A 17,069-nucleotide genomic window follows, 5' to 3' on the forward strand; every position below is an offset into this window, starting at 1 on the left:
AGGCAGCGGCAGGAAGGCCTCTGTGAGTTCAAGGACAGCCTGAGCTATAAAGCAAGTTTTAGGACAGCTAGGACACAAAGAATCCTTGTCTTTGGGGAAAAAAATTAAACTCATGTAGGATATCAATCTGCCTTTAGATTAGTAAGTCTCCTTTCAAATGAGAAGACTGAACTGCCTGCCGAGATGGATGGAAGGCAGAGCAGAAACAGAGCGAGCAGCTAGCATATAAAACCTGACTACAGAAGGAGCACCCTGCTATACTGTGGAAAGGTGACACTCTGCACATGCAACACCTAACAGACCGTTCCTCAGAAACAGGGACATATGCATCTACTGTCACAGGCAAACCAATGCCTACACAAGTATAGGACAGGAGGAAGATGCTAATAGACACAGAGATGCCATGCCAACGCCAATGGCAGACAGCATAAGTCATGCCAGGGGAGTCATATACAGGGATCCCTCTGTGTCAAAGCTTTTCCTTACTGTTCTAGAACCAACACCAAACTATATTTCTTCTGTTTACTAAAAGCAAGCACACTCAACATAAAAAGCTCAGTGAAATACAGAACACTCAAAACCCACGACCATTATAACACCAAACCCCACAGAGTTGCCATTACCTTTTCAGTAAACGTGCCTTTCCATTTCACACCTGCATATTAGAGTCACAATTAGCCCACTAGATCTGTAAGTTCCACATCCACAGATTTAACTGCAAAAAAGTACTAAAAGAAAATGCATTTGTACTGAACACATGCAGACCTTTTTTGTTTTTTTAAAAATAGTTTTTGTTTTTTTCTGTTGTTTTGTTATTTTTTAAAACAGTCTCACTGGGTAGTTCTAGAACTTGGTATGTAGACCAGGCTGGTCTCAAACTCATAAGGGATCCACCAGCATCTGTCTCTTGAGTGCTGTGATTAAAGCCGTGTCCACTCACTGTAGCCAGGTCAGACTTTTTAAGATTGATCTGTGTAAGTCATGCTTGTATGTATGTCTGTGTGCCAGGCGTGTGCAGACCTGCCGAGGTCAGAAGTGTTGGATCTTCTGAAGCTATAGTTACAGATGGTGTGAGCCACCATGTGGACCCTGTGCAAGGGTAACAAGTGCTGTTAACTGCTGAGCCATCCCCTCAACCCGCCCTCCCTCACATTCGGACTTAGCAAAACAACATTATTATGTTATATGTGAGTGTGTATATGATTATCTGTGGCAGAGGAAGGGAGGCAAGAAAGCCACAGCATGCTTTTGGAGGTCAGAGAACAACTTCATGGAGTCAGTTCTCGCTTTCTGCTTTTAACTGGGTGTGAGGGAAGGCACTACCCGCCAGGCTTGCAAACGAGCACCATTCCCTGCTGAGCTGTCTTGCCAGCCCTCGACTTTTTAGTATCATTTCCTCAGCAATACATCGTTTGCTTTTCCAGACAGGGTCTCTCTGCAACGCCTTGGCTGCTCTAGAACTCATTCTGTACAACAGGTTGGCCTTGAACTCAGAGATCTGCTTGTCTCTGCCTCCTAAGTACAGGATAAAGGCATTAGCCACCATGCCTGGCTTCTTTCTTTTTTGTTTTTGATAGAGTCTCTCTTTGTAGCCCTGGCTATCCTGGAACTTTCTATGTAAACCAAGTTGGCCTACACTCACAGAGCTTTGCTCACCTTTGCCTCTGAATGCTGGGATTAAGGGTGTGTGCCAGTACTCCTGGCTGTGTGCCATTTTATATAAGGGATCTGAGCATCTATAGATCTAGGCATCTGACAGACTCTTGACATTAATCTCCTATGGACACCCATAGCTGATTGCATTTTCCCCCCACTTAAGCAGGTATTGGGGACATCTCTGCTACCATAAGTATCCATTATATGTTCCTCTGGATAAGAACAGGTAAAGGAGGGCTGGAGAGATGGCTCAGTGGTTAAGAGCACTGACTGCTCTTCCAGAGGTCCTGAGTTCAAATCCCAGCAACCACATGGTGGCTTGCAACCATCTATAAATAAAATAAATAAATCAAAAAAAAAAAAAAAAAAAAAAAAAGAACAGCTAAAGGCGGTACAGTTTACCCCATGAACACAAGGACATCATGACTCCACTGAGGGGCTTAGCCGATTTGTTTTCCACTTTTATTTAAAAATGAAATGCCTGGTTCCTTCTATTGTATCTATCATCTCTGTGCGACAGAGTCCTAATTACTTGTTGAAAAAGAAGGATTTCTGGGATGCTGCTACATAGCTGCTCCTTTAGAAGGAGTCCACCCACACTCCTCTGCCTGTGAGTCCCCAGCCTTCAGCTCTGATCAGCCTTACGGGTAAGCACAGCCTTCAGCTCTGACCAGCCTTACGGCTGGGTTTAAGGTTCAGCCTCTTCTACCCTTTCCTTTCCTCTCTGTGCTGTGGACCTGCAACAGGAAAGACTTCCAAAGACCAAACTGCTCTATCAGAGGAAGCTGCTGTGGGGGCTAACACAGATCTGAGACATACCTGAGTGCACATACACTCTCGTTTTGGCTCCTGTGAGTTCCAGGACCTTTCCCTGTGTGTGGGAGTCTGTAAAAAAAAAAAGCTGTGAACTTACTGTGAACTGTGGACAGGGCGGAATGTTCCCCACAAGGTGGCCTTCCAGAAAGAATGGCATAAACTATGATAAGTGACTGCAGTTGGAAGCAGGGACATGAAGGGGATGCCACAGAGCACTGAGGAGCCAGGGCACGTGCACGTCTCTGCGGGAAAGGCAAAGGCCTGAGGAGGAACATTCCTGGCTCTTCTCATGTGAGCTAAGATGAGGAGACAAAACCCCTGGTTTGCTCCCTCTGTACTGTGTTTGCTTAGCCGTCTGTAAATGTCACTCATGTTTTACTTGCTTTAATAATACAAATGAGCAGGGTTGGGGATTTAGCTCAGTGGTAGAGCGCCTGTCTAGCAAACGCAAGGCCCTAGGTTCGGTCCCCAGCTCCGAAAAAAAAGAAAAAAATACAAATGAGCTCAAAAGCCTCGTGTCTCCTGGTCCCCTTATGCAGGTCTTTGGAATATATCCTCCAATCCTTGAGATTTAGCCTCACTGACCACAGGGCAGGCTGACAACTGAGTTCTAAACAGTTTTGCTACTGAGCAGATTTATTTTTGCCTATTTGTAACTAATTAGATGCCTTTAATAAAAGCCTAGACAGACAAAGTTGTCGGGTTTTTTCACGTCACATCAGAAAGGACGGGTAACTTCTACAGCGAGCTGCTTTCTAGCACAGGTTGCTTTTTTGGTTGGTTGGTTTTATATTTTGTTGTTGTTGTTTTCTCAAGACAGGGTTTCTCTGTGTAGCCCTAGATGTCCTGGAACTCACTCTGTAGACCAAGCTGGTCTCAAACTCATAAAGATCCGTCTACCTTTGCCTCCTGAGTGCTGGGATTAAAGGCCTGTGCTAACACCACCCAGCCTTTTTTGGGGGGAGGGGGCAGGGTCTCACTTTATAACCCTGACTAGCCTGGGACTTACAATCTAGGAACTAGGCTAGCCTCAAAATGCCTCTGTCCTAGGAATGCTGAAATTAAAAGCATGTGCTAGCCGAGCATGGTGGTGCACACCTTTAATCTCAGCACTGGGGAGACAGAGGCAGGTGGATGAGAGAACTTGTTTCAAAAACAAAGCAAAGCAACAACAACAACAACAACAACAACAACAACAACAACAACAACAGGCAAAGCAAACAGTTTCAGTGGTTAAGAGCACTGAAGGCTACTTTTCCAAATGAGCCAGGTTCAATTTCCAGCATTCACAACCATCTATAACTCCAGGTCTAAGGGATCCAACACTCTCTTCTGGCCTTCACAGACACTACATGGATTTGGTGCACAGACATACATGCAGACAAAACACACAAACACATGAAATAAAAATAAAGAATTAATTTTTTGTTTCTTTTTCTTTTAATATTTTAAAGATTTATTTATTTATTTATTTATTTATTTATTTATTTATTTATTTATTTATTTATTATGAGGACACTGTTGCTGTCTTCAGACACACAAGAAGAGGGCATCCGATCCCATTACAGATGGTTGTGAGCCACCATGTGGTTGCTGGGAATTGAACTCAGAACCTTTGGAAGAGCACTCTTGACCACTGAGCCATCTCTCCAGTCCCCGCTTTTTGTTTTTCAAGACACAGTTTTTCTATGTAACCCTGACTGTCTGTCTTGGTCATGACCAGACTGGCATCGAACTCCGAGCACCTGCCTGTTTCCCAAGTGCTAGGATTAAAGGCATGGAGCTCCACCAGTTAAAAGTATTATTTTGGGGTTGGGGATTTAGCTCAGTGGTAGAGCGCTTGCCTAGGAAGCGCAAGGCCCTGGGTTCGGTCCCCAGCTCCGAAAAAAAAGAACAACAAAAAAAAAAAAGTATTATTTTAAAAGACATGTGACAATGGCACAAGCCTTTAATTCTAGCACTGTGGCGGCAGAGGCAGGTAGATCTTAATGAGTTCAAGGTTAGCCTGGTTTACTGAGTAACTCCAGGACAGCTGGAGCTCCAAAGCTACATAGTGAGACCATGCTTGGGGAAAAAGGTTTGTGAATACGTACATATATCACTATGTAATACAAGTATGAAAGAATAATCAGGGGCTGGAGAGCCTGTGGTTACAGCCCTTGTGTTCACATAGGCAACACCCTCAGTATTACTCACTCGCTCATGATGAACTACGTGTTTAACTACCTTGCAATAAACTTGGGCACCAAAGTCCTTCCAAAGGGTTCAATGGAACAATGTCTTCAACTCAACGTTAGGTTTCACCTTGCCATTCCTATGCTTTGCACATGCTGCATTTGCTGCTATGAACAAGCAGCATTTTTTTTCTAAGTATTCTCCACTTAATAAAATTCATCTCGGGGGTTGGGGATTTGGCTCAGTGGTAGAGCGCTTGCCTAGGAAGCGCAAGGTCCTGGGTTCGGTCCCCAGCCCCGAAAAAAAGAGAAAAAAAAATAAAATAAAATAAAATAAAATTCATCTCGGAGGGGGCTGGAGAGATGGCTCAGTGGTTAAGAGCACTGACTGCTCTTCCAGAGGTCCTGAGTTCAAATCCCAGCAACCACATGGTGGCTCACAACCATCTGTAAAGGGATCTGATGCCCTCTTCCGGTGTATCTGAAGACAGCTCAGTGTACTCTTGTAATAAATAAATAAATCTTAAAAAAAAAAAAAAAAAAATTCATCTCGGAAAGTAGCGTAATAAGCTAGCTGTAGTTGTACATGCCCATAACCCCAGCACTTGGGATGTGGAAGCCATCCAAACTGGGAACCAAGAGCTCAAGGCCAAACATGGTAGCACAGGCCTTTAATCCCCAGCACTTGAGAGGCAGAGGCAAGATGTCTGGGAGTTCGAGGCCAGCCTGGTTTATGAAGCTAGTTCCAGGACTTCCAGGTTGTTACATTGAGAAACCCAGATTGGAAAAACAACAAAGAGTTCAAGGCCATTTTTACCTATACAATGGAGTTTTGAAGCCAGCCTGGGACATGAACCCCTGTAAAAGACATACTACCTGTCCCCACAAAACAAAAGCCACCTCCTCTGGAGAAACTAGCCAGTTCCAGACTAAGCAAGGCCAGCGCGTAACTGAAAGCATCAACTACACCAAAAGCAGAAGATGGTCAGCCACTCCAGACTGCCTGAAGAGGCCCCGCCCCACATGCAGCGTGATTTGTGAGCACCACCAGGAAGACAGCAGTGAGGGAGATGAGGCGGCAACAGAAGCATCGCTTCACCACTGAGGGTGAAGGGATATCGCTGGCATCCACTAGAACAGTCCTCCAGGGTGGGAACCAGTGGATGCGGGAGACAAAGAATCCAGAATGGACCACCATTCAATGTCTTCCCTTCTGCAGGGTCCTCCTCATCTGTGTCCAGGGCTCAGTGGGAGGGCAGACCTCAGCCGGAAAGACGCTTCAGGCACATACAGACTCATAGCCTAGGCAGGACTGCTGATTCACACTCTTTGCAAAGTGGTGGCATGGAGCAGGGCAGGGCAGGCCACCTGGGCAGTGACCTAGTTCCCTTGGTCATTCCACTCTTTAGGCAGAGATTTTCAGAACCTAAAGAAGAGACCCTTGGCAACCCTGATAGTGTCACTGTACCTGTTCAGTACCTCACATAGCCTTAAAGCACCTTGAACCCTGATTCATTTACCCTATTAATTGGGGGTTATGCAGATCCAAAAGGTTAACAGCGTGCACAGCTGAAGGAACCAGGTCCACTTCAGCTATAGCTCCCAGCTAATGACACCCCGTACCCCTATCCCACCCCCACCTCACTGGCTCAGAGCTTCCTGCATTTGGCTGTCAACTCTTTGAAATACTTCACAAATTGTGAGGTTGCCTGTGTCTGTCTAGTACTCAGTTCTCCTATCCTCTGCTTTTCCCAGACGCTGGCATGGATCCCTTTCAGGCCAGAGATGTCCTCCACCAAAGTTGTGCACAGCACCAGTAGCACATCTTGGTTGTAAGTCCCCTTCTAAAACCACTGACCATCTCTCCTGCCTCACTGCCCTCTGGAGGCCCAGACCCTAGTACTCCCATCTTGCCCACTCCTCTTCCCACTGATATTTTATGTTTGAGCATTTTGCCTGAATTTGCATGTGCACCACTTGGTGTCCTAAGAGATCAAAAGGGGGAGTGGCGTCCCCTGGAACTGGAGTTGCAGATGACTGAGCCACTAGGTGGTACTGGAAAGCAAACTAGGGTTATCTGCAAGAACAAGTGTTCTTAACTGTTAAGTCATTTCTCCAGCGCTGTCCCCACACCCCCATATTTAAACGTCTGGCACCCTGACAGGCAGGTAGTGTTCTGCTACAATTCATCTGGTGTGTCCCACTGTCCTCTTGTCAGGCTCGCCTTTCTCTACTCTTCCCATCCTTTCTATTTTCTGAAGGACAAATGTCCAAAGCTAATGCTGCATTCGATATTCTGATTTCAGAAAAGAGCCACAGCCACGAGAGTCACCTGACTGATGACCTGGACATCACTCTACCCCCTCCCCCTTTTTTTTTTGGTTCTTTTTTTCGGAGCTGGGGACCGAACCTAGGGCCTTGCGCTTCCTAGGCAAGCGCTCTACCACTGAGCTAAATCCCCAACCCCCACTCTACCCCTTATGTTTGAAATCTGAGCTTACCTTGTTCATTTACTGTCACCGATTCAAAGACTCCTAGGGAGGAATTTTCCACCTACCTTTTGCCTAAGCATAGTCCCCTAGACACAGGCCTTGGCCCGGCAGCCCTCTCTTTGTGGATGCTCTGCTTCCCACCCACCTCTCACTGCTGGTCCCCAACACCTGCTTTATAGTCATGTGGCCAATCAGCCGGGCCACCTACTTCCCTTCCTTGTCTTCTTCTTGGTTTCTCTCAGCCTCCATGCTAAATGCTGAAGCCTGTTTGTTCCCTGCATTCTTAGATCGCAGAGATGCTCTGGCCAACGCACAACTCCACAGCTTCCTGTTAAACGCGTCCTAGTTTCAGGCTCCACACCGGCGTGAGGGCAGCTTTGCAGGGATCAAGCAATTTTATACCTTCCCAGTTATAATCTTCAAAAAGAACAGGAGGCAAAAGGACCTGCCAAGGACCAGTTCCTTCCCCTCATGTCCTTCCCGCCCACTTCTCAGCTCCTGATACCGTTTCCTTCCTGAAACGCTGTTAAATTTAGATCACCTCCAAGCCACAAACAATCACGCTGATGGAAAAGATGGCATTATCTATGCAACAACAATCTCAAATGTGACCGTGCAATCCTCCCAGAAAGCTGACAGATCTTACTGTGCTTGCCCCTTGAGCATTTGCTGTGTCACTTGGTACTGTTTATAACAACAAAAAACCAAATATTCTAGTCAAATGTGATCCTACCACTTGGGAGGCAGAGGCAGGAGGATCACTTCAAATTCATGGCCAGCCTGGTCTACATAATGAGTTCTAGTCCAGCCATGATTATATAATGAGACCTTGTCTCAAAAAGTCTATAAAAGCAAACTGTTCTCTAATCAGCTCTGGCTTTTACCCCATGTTTCTGGCCAACAGCTGGGTGCACTTAAGATATCCACAAACATGTGACTGAACAAGTGAATGAAACGACGAGGTTGAGGTAGAGGTACATGGACCGTGAAAAAGGAACCTAGTTATAGCAAAGAAACAGAAGGTAATCAATCCCCCAGAGGGTGGCTTACATGCCCAGGGCACAATATAAACCAATGTCCAGCACCAGTGATGGTGTCCTCGAGCACAATGAGAGGGCCTAGGACATTCTTAAGCATGGTGAAGGGCAGAATGCTTCTCTGGGAATGGGCCTGTGACAAATTATAACGGCCTGTCAAGAAGTAACAAGGAAGGTATATGGCTTCCCAGAAAATACCTGGGTCAGGTAGGGGCTGGGACAGGTCTCCTAAGGTACAGAAGCAGTGTGTGTCTAGCAACCCTAGCCCTATTGAGGGTTAGGAGAAAACCTTGAAGTGCCATTGCTGCACCGAGGTCTGCCCAGCTCCTTCTCAATGAACAGAGCCAACCAGGACCCAGTAACCACTGCAGCCTGTGCTCCTCTGAGCCTCCTCTGTACTGGTAAAGACTAAATGACGAATAGACACACTCAGCAGCATGCCTGGCACAAGCCACAGACTGGAGGTATTAGCTGTTACCACAGTGACCATTCCTGTTCCTCTTGGAGCCAACAATCTGCCAGAAAATCTGGCATCTAACACAGGAAAAGCCAACAGAACCCTCCAATAAATTACCCCAGAGTATAGACAGTAAAATTGAGACCTACGTGCCCAGCCTCAGATAGAGAAGAAAAAGGAATGTGAAGGTTACCATAGTGATCATGTGGACTAGCACCAAGGGAAGCTGTAATAGGCTGTTCATTCACTCAGAAACAACACCTTTAGGTCAGGCACAGTAGGAGGACCTGTAGTTCTAGCACTAGGAAGGCCGAGGCAGGAAGATAGCAAGTACGGTTTGAGGTTTACAGCAAGACTCCATCTCAAAATCATATAACTAAAAACAGGGGGTGCGTGCAAGACTCAGGCAAGACTCGTGCTAGTGCTGGGGATAAAGCAGTGAATGAGACATATGGAATGTATGATTTAGAGATAGGTCCAATCATAGAAAACACAATGCAGCACTGGGTTTTAAATTTCCCCTTGAGTGGGGCTGGAAAGTTTGCTCAGAAGTTAAGAGTACTTGTTGTTCTTGAGGAAGACCTGGGTTTGATTCCCAACACCACGTCTCACAACTGTCTATAACTTCATAAGGACATCCAATGCCCTTGTCCAGCACACGGTGCACAGGCATACATTCAGGCAAAATACTCATGTGGTACCTGCTGCTTAAGCCTATCCTGAGTTCAATCCCTACATCCACACAAAGGTGGAGAGAAAACCAACTCCTAATGCTGTCTTTTTTTCCCCCTTATTTATTTATTTAGGTATTTTTGAGACGGAGAATCAGTATGTAGCTCTGGCTGTCCTAGAACTCACCGAGTAGAGCAGGCTGTCCTGGGACTCACAGAGATCCATCTGCCTCTGCCTCCCAAGTACTGGGACTAAAGACAGTAAAGATACCTGGTAAAAAGCTGTCTTTTGACCTCTGTGTGAGGGGACACAGACATGGAGACACAAAGACACAGACACTGACACACACACACACACACACACACACACACACACACACACACACATATATACTCCATTAATAAATAAAGTACTTAAAAACTCCCCTTGACCCCGTCACTTAGAGAAATGGAATTTAACCCAAATGAGAAGCAATATGGAGTAAGATTCCTATGAATGCTGTTGGCCACTGGGTCACTGATCTAGACACCACAGCCCTGACTGTAGCAGGGAACTCACAGCATGCTGGGACATAGGCACATATTATCCTCACTCTCTTAGGGTGTATGCATCATCTGATGCCACAGACATCTCCATAACCCTGGAATTCCAACATGAATAGCAAAACCCAGAGTCAGCTTCTCCTGTAAGCTGCCCCCTTCTAAACTCCTTGGGCTGAAAGGAAAATGGCATCATTCCACAGCTTCCTTCTGTAAGCAATAACTCCCAAGGGAACAGAAGAATGAAGTAACACCCATGGACCCATTAACAGATGTGGATCTTTCAGGCCATGAGCATATGAACCACAGTGGATTTTCCTGAAGGCTCTAACACTCGGGAATCTTGTATGAGCTAGGGTGAGATATAATTGTCTTAACTAAGGATGTTCAATGCCCATATCACAAACAAGGGCAGTCTTGTGTGCTACAGTAATAATGTTTCCTGGGCTCAAGGGTAAATACCCAGTCGGCTGACTTGAGGCCAACATGGACCTTTCATTCCAAGGCCACATATCAGAACCAGAGGCAAATCTACTCATTGTATGCTTATGCATAGAAGCTGCTCAAAAAAACACCTGCCCCTCCCCCTCAATCCTCTCCCACAACTGAGACTCCACAATGCCTTTACTCTGGAGCGTAATTCTGCTGTGGATGCCCAGAAGGAAGCGCTCTGAAAGTGTCCTGTTACATCCAGAGAAGAGACTCTCACTGCTGCTGGACACAATCACTGCTGCGTCCTCAATGCCCTGATGTTTCTAACTCCACAGAGACCCTAACCACAAGTATCTAAGGCACCAGACCTGGGGGCTCTTGCAGATGCTGGGCATGTGGTCACAGTATCCTACTCTGTCACTGTTTCAGGTGTCAGTGCTAATTAAAAAAAAAAAAAAAAAAAGTCGTTTTGATGACTCACATGTTTGTGAAATCAGAGAGAGCGATGTTCACACCTGAGGAACAAGCTAGACGAGACGTTAAGACAGGTAAATAACCCGGCTGGGATCAAGAAGGAGATCTGGGGCCAATATGGAGCAGCAGGCCCCTTCCCAGGTGGGGACTACCCTGATCAGAGAAGCCTGAACCTTGAAAAAAACCTAAAGTTGGAAATAAACATTCTCTTTCTGTTTTCCAGACAGGGTTTCTCTGGGTAGCCATGGCTATCATGGAACTTGTTCTGTAGATCAGGTTGGCCTCAAACTCTGAGATCCATCTGCCTCTGCTTCTCAGTACAGGGACTAAAGAAGTGTGCCACTGCCGCTTGGCTGACATACGGAGAAATGTCTGGTTCTACTTAGAGAACCAGAAGTCCAGCTCTTTCAAACAGTAAACACACTGGGCTCCCTCTCCAGAACCAGCTGCTTTATCACTTTTTTTTTTCTTTTCTTTTTTTTTTTTCAGAGCTGGGGACCGAACCCAGGGCCTTGCGCTTGCTAGGCAAGCGCTCTACCACTGAGCTAAATCCCCAACCCTTGCTTTATCACTTATAATCTCTTCTCCTCTGAGAAGGCCCAAGCATTCTCAGATCAACCAACTTCACTCCGTGGAGTGCTCCATGGGTCAGTGGCCCAATGCTCTGACCCAAAGGCCTGATGTTTGTGCTATATGCATGTCAACCCGACACAAAAAACATGCTGATGCAGCTGTTTCCCTCTGTGCTTCATACTGCAGGACCCACACAAGGACCTGCAAGTGTGCCCTGGGCTTTACAGTTTGTGCAGTGTAAAAGCACTTGGTGAGTGGTGCCCTGTGCTAAGCAGCCCTCAGTACGTCTCACACCTTTGTACTCTTTATGCGCTACTGGCCGCACTTCAGGTAGCATGTCATAGGAAATCTGGCAAGATTCAGTTGACAGAGGAGATGAGGAAGGATCCAGCTGAAGGCTGTGTGTATATGCAGTTGAAGCTGATGGGGGGTTAAGATTAGGGCCAGGGGCCACAGGCTATCTTTCCAAAGCACCAAGTTAACACTAAGCACTTCTGAAGCCCAGCCTGTTCCATGCTCCTCTGTTGGAAAGGTTACCCCAAAGCCTATCTAAGCCGGGCTGTCACCTTGGGGCACCCAGTCAAATACCAGTCAAGGCTGCCTGGCTGTGCAGAGGTCCTTTCACATGCCCCACAAAGTAAAACCATGGCTCTTCCTTTCCTGCACTTGAAGATGCCTGCTATAGACTGAAGCTGAGAGCAGGAGTGTGGGGAAGAGGTACAGAGAAGATCCAGCACCTCTGTTCAGAAGAAATAATCCTCCACTTAAGTCCTGGTGGTCATCACCCTTGACAAGTCTTAACTGCAAAGAGTGGTAGATGTCTTGCCTACACTCAGCTGTTATTTACCAGACTTCCAGTGCTCAGAACAGTAAGACAGGGCTAACAAAACCCCAGAGAACAAAGTAAAGAGGCAGAGAAAAGGAACCCAGGGAGAGACCAGGGAGGTACAATTAGTTCAGTGATATAAGAATGACAGGCCCACTGCACATTAATTCCTCCGGAGTCAGCAGCCCCTGTAGTCTGTGATCCAATCCCACCCACTGTTAGCTACGATTTTACCTTAAATACCTAAATTAAGAGGCAAGCTCAGACAAGTGCCAGTGATGCAATCTACCTTGTGTATTTTTTTTTGCCATGCACCCGGAAGTTAACAAGAATCACATCGCAGCAGATGTATTTTCTCCCTGCACGGGGTGCGGTGTCCCTGAGCAAACCCCTCCGGAGGCAGTGCGGTGAGCACCCGGCCGCTCATGCGGTATCTGCCGCGCGGCCCATTCCGGGCTCTAAAGGACTCCAAAGATCTGCTGCTGAAACCTCTTACTAGCCACCGGGGCCCGCATCTGCTTGCCGACGGCTCCCCAAGGCAGGGCCAGAGGATACCGCAGCGACACGCGCAGAGGCCGCCCGCGCCCGCGACAGGCCGCTCCCGCCCCGCGCGCCCATCGCCAACCCCGGCCTACCGTTGCTGTAGGCGTACGGGGATTCGGCTGCTCCGTCCTGAAGACTCTCCAGAATCTCGCCTTTGCCCACGTCGCTGTCGCCCACCAGCAGGAACTTGAGCAGGTAATCGTAGCTCTTCACTGGGCTGCCCTGGGTGCCCATCCTCCCGCCCGCCGCACCGCGGCCCACGGCACCGCCGCCAGACCTGCGGGCGAAGGCTGGTGAGCGGCCGTGCGGTCCAGATGCTGATGCTCCCGCCCACTGGCCACCGCCCCCAGTGCACCCACCCCGCTGCCTCCAGCTTCACCTCAGCCTCCTAGCCGCCGCTGCTGCCGCCGCCGCCGCCGCCGCCCGCCGCTTCCCGCACGGCACCGCGCAGCCCCGCAGCCCCGCCCCCGGATGCGCGGCCGCCATTGGCCACCCTCCGCCGGCCCTCTCCGGGCCATTGGCTTGGCACCCTGGCCGTCACGATCTCCCCGGCCCCACGTCGCCCCACACACGGTGCCGCCCAGCCCACGGTCGCCCCGCCCTGCCCACTCACCACTGCTACTGGCCCGTTGCCACCCTCTTTATCATTTCTGTTGGTCTATATGCTTGTCTGTCACTGAAGTCCCGTCCCCGCCATTTCGTACACAATGTTGCGGAGGCTGGCGAATTTCCCCGCCTCCTCGCTGTGACCATTGGCCACTTCCCCGCTGATTTTCCGAAATCATTGGTCGCTCTTGCATGTCCGTCTGAACCCCTACCGCTTCCTGCAGGCTGCCTCAGAGCCATAGTAGCCCGGCACCGACCTGCAACATCCTGGACTCCCGCCCCCTTGTCATCACCATTGGCTACCACTGCTAAGGCATTTGTGCCATCTCACATCAATCATAACCTTCTAAGCCCACCCCTTTCCTAATTCGCGCCAATCAAGAGTCAAATATTACACAAGTCTACCCCTCCCCCTCGTGGACAAGCGGAAGGATAGAGATAACTCCTGCTTGAGGCGACATGAATGAGTCGCTGGGGGGGCAGTATATCTTTCCAGCTGCACTGGCTTCTCTCGAAGGGAAGTAACGTAGTTTGGACGTACACTCTCGGGCTCGCGTTCCCTGGAGGCAGGGCGGGGACAGCCAATTACTGCTCGTCCCGGTGGGGGCAAGGCTCTGTCCGTTGTAGGCTGTTCAAGGGGTGGGACTTCCTCCTGGCCGTGGAGTAGGAGGGGCCGCTCCTGAGAGTTTAGGCACAAGCATGAATGCTGAAGGTCTTCTCCTTTGAGCTGACTCTTATGAGGACATTCTTCCCACTGGGGATCCTGGAAGCTTAGACCAGCGAGAGCAGCGTTGTCCAGGTGGACTCCGGGATGGGCAACACGTTGCATGTGCACACTTGGTCGGCCAGCTCTGAAGCTGGAGGGCCACGGACAGCGTTCTTCAGAAGAGTGCTTTCACAAGTCACGTGAATAGCAAGAAATTAAAAAAGTAAACATAGATTGGGACCAACACTCTTGCGCTGTAAGCCTGACAGAGTGAGTTTGATCTCCCTCCGGTGCCTGGCCATCTGTAATCCTCATCCCACCTACCTCCTGCTCCTATAGTAAGGAAGGAAGTAAAGATAGGAAAATTTGTCCAACAGTTCGAAAGTTACCTGGCCTGGTGTAAGCCCATTTTTACAGGGTAGAAGGCTGAACTGACTTCTGAAAGTTATCCTCTGACCGCCACATACCGTAGGTGCGCGTGCTGCAGTCAGTCACACACACATACTGTACCTTGGAACAGTTTTTACACAAACTTCCTGAACATTGCCAGATAATAGATAAAATGTGGGAAAGGAGGGGGTGCCGTAGAGATGGCTCAGAGGTTAAGAGCCCTAGCTAGGGGTTGGGGATTTAGCTCAGTGGTAAGGCCCTGGGTTCGGTCCCCAGCTCCGAAGAAAAAAAAAAAAAAAAAAGATCCCTAGCTGCCCACCACCCACATGGCAGCTCACAAGTGTCTGTAACTAGTTTCAGGAGATCGGACACACACCTCAAAAAGCAAAACACCAATGCACATTTAAAATTATAAAAAAAAAAACTGATAAAATGAGACACTGGATGAAGAATTGGTTCAGCAGGGGTTGGGGATTTAGCTCAGTGGTAGAGCACTTGCCTAGGAAGCGCAAGGCCCTGGGTTCAGTCCCCAGCTCCGAAAAAAAGAACCAAAAAAAAAAAAAAAAGATAATCAGCTGTGTCCTGTGATGGCAGAGGCTTATAAGGCCAGCTGCTTGGGACATTGAGACAGGAGGTCAAGAGAAGATGCCATCAATGCTGACTCAGGTGCTGCTCCTTCATATGATCATTGAACAGTGGCAGTGTGCCACCAGTGATCAGGTCCCTGCAAGTGCCTGCTAAGCACAGAAGGTGTCCACAGCTGACATCTTTCCTGGTTGCTGGGAAAGCAAGGAACAGGACCAGGCAAGCACCTCCACCTAAGCAAGTTAGGTGGGTGACACACGCCAATAGTCCTAATACTAGGACAGGAGGATTGCCATGAGTTCAAGACCAACTTGGGCCACATAACAAATCCTGCCTTACTAAAGATGCTGGAGAGGTGGCTTGACAGTTAGGGATGGTCACTGTACTTGTGTGAGATTGGAATTTGGCTCTCCGTACCACAGCACACAACCACCGACAACTCCATGGTCAGGGGATCCAATGCCCTCTTCTGCCCATCTTGAGCACTCACATGTACAGACATTCACACAGTCATGTCAACAATGTGGACAAGCAAGGTGAAGCTGCGTTGCCATGTGTGGTGGTCACAGAACAGAAGGGAGCTGTGATTGGACAAGCATGTGGAAAAGCCAGGAAATCCATTAGACTCCCATACTGAAAACTATCTCTTTAGCTATGTGACCACTTCAGTGGCACTATTCTTGCCATCACTACCAGTTGGTTTTCCCAGATTGTAGAGAATGGAAGTCAGTGGACAATCCCTCAGGAGAATAACAAAAGGCACAAGAGACTTGTTACTAAGACTGAATGATCAGTGGGTGTCAGGTTAGTATCAGGCAGTTATCAAGCCTGCTGATGCTAAAAAGTAACAGATCAAATGTTCAAATGTGAAACTAGAATTCAGTAATTCCAGGTCTCACACACACACACACACACACACACACACACACACACACACACACCAGCCAGGCAGCCAGGTATGGTGGCTCACACCTCTAATCCTAGCACACTTGGGATGCTGAAGCAAGTTCAAGACCTGGCCTACAGAAGCCCTGACTCCAAAAAAGGAAGAACAAAGAAAAATACCCAAAAGGGGTCTTTTCTCTTCTCCAAAGGATTGCTGGACCGAGGGCTTACCTCCAGCAGCGGGTGCCCTTCATTCCAGCAGCCCCACACTGAATGACTATCTCCCTGCAAGGCTGAAGACATAGCCTTTATTGAGCATCTGAACCCTGTGAACACTGCCACTTAGCTTGACACAATATTCAGGGAAGTTTTGAGGGGATGGTGCCTGAGAAGTAACGTCTGAGCTCTCCTCACTGGCCTTCAGGGACAGGCTTTCCTGCTACTCTCTTGGTCAAAGGTGTGTGGCAGCATGGAGGCTCCTAGATCCAGGAGGGCAGAACCACCCTAAGGCCTTCCAACAGGACTTCTCGGCTCACGCTGAATCTCCGAAGGATCCCAGAGGTTATTACCTGTATTTTTTTTTTTCTGGCTACATTTTGCCCAGGAGTGGCCAGTCCCTGAACTCTGGATCACATAGATCAGTAAGAAACATCATACTCAACCACAGATCAACACCAATCCAGAAAGTCCTGACCTTCAGCTGATGAGTGGCTGAGGACAGAGTCCTAGAGAGCCACAGCCTGGTTATCAGGGAGCTCCTTCCTTATAGAGGCTACTATACCCAGACTTGAGCTTTGCCTCTGTTCTGATGGCTCTCACCCCCTGTGCTGGCTGCAAAGACTGTGAGAGCCTTTCTTCAGAGGTGTAAGGTTTGAAATAGCGATGTTCACCAATGGGGGTTGAGACTAAGGGTAGGAAAAACCCAATCTCCCTTTCCAAAGAGTCACACAGCCTGTGACAATTGAAGTCAGGTGTTAGCTTGACTATATTTAAAGAACACTGAGAGAACTGGTCACACTTTGTCTCAAGGTTATCTGTGAGAATATTTCCAGAAACAGAGATGGGCCTTTGAGGCTGAGTGGACTGAGCAGCATGGTGGCTCACCCCTTATTTCACAATTTGTCAGGCGGGACTCATGGGAGGTAATTAGTAGATGACGTCATGAGGGTGACTCCCATGGTGGCATTAGTGGCCTTAGAGGAGAAA

General features: G+C 48.3%; 1 protein-coding gene across 2 annotated transcripts in view; it reads right to left on the reverse strand.

Moving 5' to 3' along the window:
• Rab40c (RAB40C, member RAS oncogene family) overlaps positions 1-13,141 on the reverse strand; it is a 35,085-nt gene extending 21,944 nt beyond the window's left edge. Inside the window, exons 1-2 of one of the 2 annotated variants that reach the window (XM_032911628.1) lie at positions 13,071-13,141; positions 12,784-12,968 (exon numbers count right to left, since the gene is read on the reverse strand). In XM_032911628.1, the coding sequence (XP_032767519.1) occupies positions 12,784-12,925 (142 nt within the window). In that variant the 5' untranslated portion in view covers positions 12,926-12,968; positions 13,071-13,141. Of the gene's footprint in view, positions 1-2,475; positions 2,694-12,783; positions 12,969-13,070 lie in introns of those variants that run through there. The other variant, XM_032911627.1, reaches the window with a different exon arrangement.
• Positions 13,142-17,069: the final 3,928 nt, after the last annotated feature.

The sequence above is a fragment of the Rattus rattus genome, chromosome 9 (assembly GCF_011064425.1).
Source record: "Rattus rattus isolate New Zealand chromosome 9, Rrattus_CSIRO_v1, whole genome shotgun sequence".
In the NCBI taxonomy this organism is placed as follows: domain Eukaryota; kingdom Metazoa; phylum Chordata; class Mammalia; order Rodentia; family Muridae; genus Rattus; species Rattus rattus.